At 41.3% G+C, this 8223-nt stretch overlaps 1 protein-coding gene across 1 annotated transcript in view; it reads left to right on the forward strand.

The window, feature by feature from the left end:
• The window catches only part of CCZ1 (CCZ1 vacuolar protein trafficking and biogenesis associated), a 234580-nt gene extending 226806 nt beyond the window's left edge, over window positions 1-7774 (forward strand). Inside the window, exon 17 of the mRNA XM_085629015.1 lies at window positions 7434-7774. Within this exon, the coding sequence (XP_085485141.1) occupies window positions 7434-7489 (56 nt within the window). The 3' untranslated portion in view covers window positions 7490-7774. The remainder of the gene's footprint in view (window positions 1-7433) is intronic.
• Window positions 7775-8223: the final 449 nt, after the last annotated feature.

Raw genomic sequence — 8223 nt, forward strand, 5'->3', positions numbered from 1 at the left:
GAATTGGGAGTGACGAGAAGTCAACAATTGAAGAAGCAACACTTTGTATCTGCTGTCACGGGCCTTGCATATCTTATGCTAGGTCCATTGTCTTATCTAAGCAAGGAGTAAAACAAGGAACTATAGTATGTGTTTTACTTTGACCCAAGCTGGGAGTGAAACCGAACACTGACACTGATAACGTCCTTGTTCACCAGGGATTTCCCCTTTCTCATGGACAAAGGAAGAAACCCCTTCTAACCAGGAATGTGTGTAATTTACAAACCAACAGAGTATGCTGTTGGTGAGGTGATCAGCGAAGTAAGAATAAAGACCATATATGGAAATCTCTATTTGAGTAACTTGTACCGCAAAACAGTACTGTATGCGCTCATGTGTTTCTGACTTCTGGATCACTCCTCAATAATCTGTTGATTTTTTTTTTTAATCAAGCATAGTAACAACCTTTTATTGAATGCCGTTTCTTGGCTCAAACCCAAGTGATGAGCCGAAGTTGCGTTTAGGGCCAATGCCTAATACGCTATTACCTGTGTTAGATGGTTAAGGTGGTAGTGTCTTATTCATTGAGCGGAAGGATAAGAGTTCGGTGTGCAGGTGATGTGGGAGGAGGGTTTTACCACTTGATTTATGTTGAAGGAGAGTTTTTTCACTTGCTTACAAATCACTTCGGTTTATTCGATTAAGATCACTAGCTCCCGAACTATGGATGGTTTTAAGCATGCCTAACAGTCTGCCAAGGCAGAGGTAGTAGCTCTGGATGAAACATTATAAGCCCAGAGGTCCCTCTGCAGAAATGAGTTATGCTTAGACAGTGCTTAAAGTGCCTTTAGCACTTTGACCTTTCAAAGTCTGTGCCAAGCATGACTTCCTTCATTTCTCTTTTGGGATTGTGTTCAGTCAAGAGCTGGAATTTGGAATTAGATCCTGACTTTGCAATTTCTTAATCAGGAAATGAGGAAGTGGAGGGGCTGCTTAGATGTAATAAAAATTACTCTAAATCCTGTTATACAACCGTAAAAGAAAAACTGAATCGGCAGCGGGCTCACAATGTGTCCTGCTGTGATGTTCGCTGACAGAGATGCAAACTCCCAATACATTGAATGACTAAAAGTGGTGAAGGAGGTTGGTGAAAATAAGGCTAAAAGAGAGGGCTGGTCCATTTGTTGGAGAGATTTTCTGTGGTTGAGGACAAAATGGAGAGGTGGTGTACTGCACACAATTCTGACCAAAATAGATATTGTAACCTGAAAGCTTCAATTGAGAAATGAAAACTAAGAGAATTGTTCAGTAGGTCACACCTCTAATTCTTGCAAATCCCATATGCTTTGGAAGATAGCATACAAAGCTAGTCTTATCAGAACATCTTGACAAAGGAGGCTTTGTTACCAGATCAACTATGCTTGGCAAAAGCCCTTCTGGTCACATATGTCAAGTCCATGACTCACTGCTCTTTCCACATCTTTTCCAGATATATCAAATGAGATTACCAGAATGGAAAAGGAATGTGATCTTTCAGTCTGAAGCTTAAAAAAAGAGGAGAAGCAGAGCCAGGATATAGAACAGTCCAGGCTGAGAGTACTCTGGAGGGGAAAGGCCCAAGTGTTCAATACAGTTTCTGAACCACAGTATTTGTAAAGGAAAATGTTATACCGTGAACAGGGGAAAAGCACCAGAAGATTTAAGTGTGCTCTAATTTAAGCACAACAGGGTTTCCTTTTCCCATCTTCCCTCTTCCTTTCTCATCTTCTATTTTTCTTAAATCTTGGAGAAGAGGGGCAAGGAGAACATAAGCATGCTTGTCTTTCATCTCTATAGCTTGGAGAGCGTAAGATGAGAGTAGTAGTTAAGGGCGCAGGAACTGTTCATAAAAATAGAAAGGGTAAAATGAAAAACTATCTGGAATACTGAAGATGTGTAAGGTACAAATATTATCAATGAATGATAATTCAGAGCACAGGAAACAGAAGATGATTATGGGGTTTCTGGCGCAGACCAAGCCAGAAATTACTCTATTGAAGGGAGCTACTAGCATTGTGCTTAATAAGGATTTGATAGCCAGATGGTTCATTGACAATTATAAAGGACAAGAAAGATATGGCTGGAAGATGGGCCATTTAAAGATGACCTTCACCCTTTAGATGAAGTCCTCCTAGAATTTGCCGATTTCTCAGCTTGATCTTGGGGTGGATTTCAATGTGGCCTTAGAGCGAGAGATGGGAAAACCTCAAGAAAGGAAACCATTTTCATGCAACATCACCGCAGAGCATATGATGGCCCATGTTATGGGATGTTTTCACAACGGAGAAGCTGACAGCAACAGTCCTCTTAGTCAGTTTGAGACTGGTTTAGGGAAACTTGCTTATTATATAAGAAATCATCCTTTGCCAGACATAGCTGATTTGTTTATACTTTATTATAAGGCAATCTAGGCTGGCAAAGATATCTACCTGTGATCCCTGAATTTAATGAGGAAATCGGAATTCTATAAACCCTTTCAAGGAGATCAATGGAAAATGTGATAAAATGTTGCATGCTAACCAATTTGTACAGTATTTTTGTGTGAAATATGATAAAATTACTAGTCCTGCTGCGAGGAGAATTCACACATCACATTACTGAGATTGGCTAGCTTTCACCGAACCAGAAATCTGCACTTCTTGGCTACTGTGCTGAGCCATGCCACACCGAACCACAAATGCTGTCCTAGGCTGTGATCTCATAGTTGTGCCATCCTGGTGTATCCAGAGACAGCGCTTGCGGTAAATGAAGTCTCAGGGGCTGATGTAGGTACAGCCTGGAAGTGGACTAGGATGACTATTGCTCTGTGTAGCAAACAAATATGGCCTTATAGGGGTGTCCCAGGGAACTGAGTTGTAAGTGGTGTGTGAGAGCAATTCAGTGGCAGTTTGCCAAAGCACCTGATTTCTCTGTTTAAGAGTATGACATCTTCTTTTGTAGAGGGCGATGTGAAGGTTTCCAAATCAATTTTATTACAATACAAGAGTCTCCCTTGATCAATTACAGGTAAGGTCAGTAGGGTGTAGACAAGGCATGTGGGTGACACATTTGCTTGTTTGGATATTTTACTTTGAGTGGATCCATCCCCTATTCATCTCTGCCATGTTTTAATGCGGTAGGGTACTGTGTACATTCCACTGCTCTGAGCATTTCCAAACATCCATACACACAGTAAGCTTTGCAAATTATAGATTTGCGTACTCCCTCCTTCGCTGCACATATTGTTGAGGATAATCCAAAGGGCAGACAGTCTGTATTTGACACTACATACAATTTGTGTATTTTCACAGAAAACTATTTGCAGTATATGCAGCTGTGGATCACATGCTTTCCACATTCCTGCCATCTAGTGTTGGAGAAAGACATTGCAAGATGTTTTTCTTTAAAATGGAGGTTTCGTTTTGAGGTTATTCGTGATCCCTCGCTGAACCCAAAATGCGCCAGGATGTAGACTCCATCTCACATTGGGGTTTATTCCCATCTTTGGGTCTGGGCATCTTTTTTCAGAACTCCAGGTCTGTCATGCTAAAGAAGACAATTATTCGACTCCAAGGACCAGTATCTCCTACAAGACACGAAGAAACCGTCAAACGCTTCAGAATTAACCCAGACCAGAGGTTTTTTAGGCTACAACATGTGACAATGACATGTGGGTAAGGGTTATGGATAATATGTCGTTTCAGGACTGGCCTAAATACAACAGCAAGTTCCTGTTGTGTGCCCAGCGTACGGTCTGTAGCCTTTGTCTCCCAAGAGACCATGGGGATTCAAATTGTCTGGCCTGCTAGGCCTTCAAAAATAAGACGACCATCCATTACAGGAGTTAATAACTGTGGATGCCCTACAAGATGCAGCACCAAAGCACTCCACAGTTATCTTCTGCGCCCCGCTGTCAAAGACGTACACAGAATAGACTCCATCCAAGAGGGGGAAGGCCAGAGAGAACTGAGTTCGAAATACGTGTGCTTGAGCACTTCGACTTCGGAGAGGAACTATTTCAGGGGCCCCAGTGAAGCCCACACTTAGGACACAGACTGCGCCCAAAACGTCCACACCAAACGAGGATCTTCCCTCCGGGGTTCAACCTTGACAGGAGTCTTGACTCTAGGGCAATCATTTTTTTTCAACGAGCCTGGCTTCTGGCCCAAAGATGGTGCCTAGAAGACCTCGTCAATCAGCACTGACTGCTGTCCATGAGACCCCTCAAACTCAAAACCAATTTTTGCTCTGAAAGGCCTCTACACTAGACCATCAGTATTCAGTGTTGAAAGATCCCCTCTCTGCACGGAGATACAGAGACACACACTTCAGGACAGAGTTCAGTGCTGATGTAGGCTTTGAAACTGGCCTCAGCAACAGTTATGACACCTACTGAGCCTTCACCGTCACAAAAACAGGGGAGCAGTCTGATGTTAGACAGAGAAGGATTTACATTGATCCTCTCACAAGACACATACTTGAAAGTCATCCAAAGCAGGACAAGTAAACCAAGAAAATTAATTTTTGAAGAGGCCACATATGAGATACTCCGATCATTCCCTATACAGAAAGGCCATAGACCTAAAGACCCTAGACATCACCACCAACTCAGTCACCAGCATACACTCACTCACCAACAGATTCATTGCACATGGATTCTGACACAGCCTGCCTTAGACAGTCCAAATTCAGATGAAGAGCCTGTCCCTACATACCAGAGTGATCACCCCTGGGATGACTGTAGCTTGGACTGCTAGGATGACCCATCTATGTAGCCCTATGCAATACAACATTCTCCAGTAGATAACACTTCATCACAGTATGTGGTCATCCAAAGGGTGTCTGATCTCCAAAATTCAGATTCTTCCAGTGCTTAAAGACTTGATGAAGTACAAGAATCTTAAACATTAAGGCCCTGGTAAAAACAATGGTTGTTACCCCACTGGTGACAAAGAAGTACTAGATGGCACCAGAAGATCCCTTCGACATTAGCAGGCAGGTACCATTAGATTCCCAGGTTATTTGTACTGCGAAGGAGATGGCCTTCCCACAGAGCACTGGGGATGCCCCACCACCAGACGAAGAACGCTTGAAAATTAGCATCGCTGGTAATAGAGTAGCTGTTAGCACAGCTACACAATGGTGCATCTCCAATTCGATAGGGCTATTGTCCAGCTGCAACAGTTACCACTGTGAAGAGATTAAAAAAACTGGTCAAACAACTACCAGAAAAAAGGGCAGCTGTTGGTTCAAACGTGGAAAATAATCTTCAATTCCAATATCTGACACACTATAGTTGCAGCCAACACCACGTCCAGGGGAAAAAATGCCAGAATTCTGCATCAAAGGCAACGCATAGCTCAGCATTTGCCCTGGAGTCCAACAGCATCTGCCTTGATGCAGAACAACTATCTTGGCAAAAGGTGGACACAATGCTGGAAATAAACAAAAAAGATACAGGGAAGGCTGTGGGGGCAGTTTAAACTCCGACTGGATGATGTGATGTTTGGCAGCAGCAGACTTTTCACAAAGGACTTAGTAAAGGAGGATTCTGGCAAAAGCCACAGTAAGGGCAAAGGAGACCAAGAAAATGGCCATGTTACCTAAAAGCAATAACTTACTCTCCTCTCACACCAATCATACAACACCTGTTGGGGGAAGGATAAGGTATATCTTTCCCAGTGGAAGACATAGCCTTAAACAAGTGGGTTTTGTCCATTAACGTCTACAGATACTGCTTGAAATTTCATACCACACCTAAAAAATGCCACCTCTCTGACACAACTTCAGCCAAGAACATCAAAGCCTGCTGTAAGAAGAAGTGAAGGTATTGCTCCAAAAGGGGGCTATAGAAATTGTTCCACCTCACAAAAGAGAACAGAATATGTTCCCTACATTTCCTAAACCCCAGAAAGAATGGAACACTTGGGCCAATGCACCACCTCAGGACCCTGAACTGTTACATCAGCTCGAAGCGCTTCAAGATGAAAATTCCACAAGACTTCATTTCACTGCCTGGCATTGGGTATTACATGGTGACACTCTATTTGGATGACATCTGCTTCCACATTCCCATCCACCCAGCTCAACTCAAATACCTCTGGTTTGTGATTAGTGGACAGAACTATCAATTACACGTACCAGCTTTTGGGGTCGGATCTGCCCCCACGGGAATTTGCCAAACGTCGAACAAGGGTTGCAGCGTACCTTCATCATATTGCCTCTCCACAAATTATACTTCACAATAAACTCCCAAAAGTTTCACCTGTCACTCTACAACAAATGCAACCTTGCTTGGGAGGCATATTGAACACAGTGACCGGAAAAGTCTATCCCAACAATGAGAGAATTCTAGCATTGCAAAGGCTGCCTCCCCTTTACTTACAGGTAAGTAAAAATGTTCTTTCTGTTTATTTTCTTCACAGATAAATCATGTTTCGAGTAAAACCTCCTTAACTAAAGCTCAGAAGTTCCTGGGTTGTTCACCTGCCATTATAAATCTGGAATAAAACAACTCCTTCCTTGTGAAGGAGTAGGTTTCCATGTGTTCCAGTGTGGGAACCACCATACAAATTTTCTGTGAACAGCGACAACTTACAGGCTTGTGAGTGTTCCAAGCATGTTGTGTGGCCTCCTCCCCAACACACTCCATTTCCCACCCCAAAGATAGAATTGCAGATAATCCACCATGCTAGCACTGTGCTGATTTCCATCTGGAATGCAAGTATTCTCCGATCCAGGATCTCAAATATTCACTTATATCTTGGGATTTGTAAATGAACTACCTGAAGATGTTTCCATGCTGTCTGCAAATATCACTGTCTTGATGCATATTTGCCTTGTTTGATAGCTCACTGGATGCTATGTTTGACTTCATGGTCAGGAGTTTGAATTCCATAGGTCCACTCAGCTGTTCATCGTTCTGAGATCACTTAACTGAGCACCCTTAGGATGGGTAGGAAAAATTGTCATTCAGCACCAAAATGATTTTTGGGCCGAAAGTTACTTCTATGCACCCTATGTTGTACTTAGAAGTTGTACTACTCTATTTATTGTCTAAAAGGGAACTAACCAGTTAGGGGTGAATGTTTGTGTGAAGGCGCCATCTAGTAAATAATGTTTTTCTCAAGCTCTGACCAGACTTCATCTGACAAAGAGCCATTCTGTGTTTGTTGGTGATGGAGAATTAAGTAAATAATGTGGTATTTTGTGTTCCCCCTGCATGGACCTTTCGTAGACGATAAGGGTCTATAACTGATGTACATCTTTAATCTATCTCAAGGCAATCTTCAATGCACATAATGGATATTATTAATTATGTGACCCTTTTAGGGATACCTGCTCTTATTTGTTAGAACCATCTGTAATAACCATGCTTACAAAAGGCATCCTATTCTCTCTCTTCTAAAATGTTCTTTCTTCTCTTTTTTTTCCAGAAGAAGTAAAGAAGCTTTGTGCAACACAGTTTAGTAACATTTTTTTCTTAGATTAATCAGCCAGATCATGGACGGTGTCTTCACAAACAACAAAGACTGTATTTTTGATTTACTTGAAAAAGTTATCGGTCATTTTATTGACTGGCATAACAATCAGAGTAAGGCAATACTTGCCTTGTAAGAATACATTTCTAAATGCACACTTGCTGACCATACCATTTTTAAATTGAAAATATTTATCTAAACTGGTGAAAGCATATTCACTCGTACATTTGTAACATTCCATTCATCTGCAATATGTTAATATTTGAATAAATAAATAAATAAAGCATGTAATTAAATGTTTTATTGTTATTTTGCTTATTATAATTGTACATGTTGTTGAAAACTACGCCTTGCATTTTTCTTTATTACAGCTTCAGTGATTTGTTTCTTTGTTTCTAAAGTTTGTTTTTACTTTCATACAGTGTATTGCGTTCAATGTATTTCTTACCAGACAACTATAATGTTTGAGACCTCGTTGCCCAAAGCCCCTAAATTTCTATTATCATAGACGCACAGTATTAGCTCAATGAGTTATTGTCTAATGCCTAAGGGATAATGTTTTAGCTTAATGCTAAGTGTTGATGTAAACCTTTTGATCCATGATGAAGTGACAATATAAAACTATTGTAAAGCAAGCCGCATTCTTAGTGGTCATAATTAGTGGCCACTCAGGATGTGACTATATATAAGGTCAAATGACTACCAAAAAGCTACAATTTTGCACTCTTAAATGATGAGTAAAATC

This window comes from Triturus cristatus, chromosome 10 (assembly GCF_964204655.1).
Source record: "Triturus cristatus chromosome 10, aTriCri1.1, whole genome shotgun sequence".
NCBI classification, from domain to species: Eukaryota; Metazoa; Chordata; class Amphibia; order Caudata; family Salamandridae; genus Triturus; species Triturus cristatus.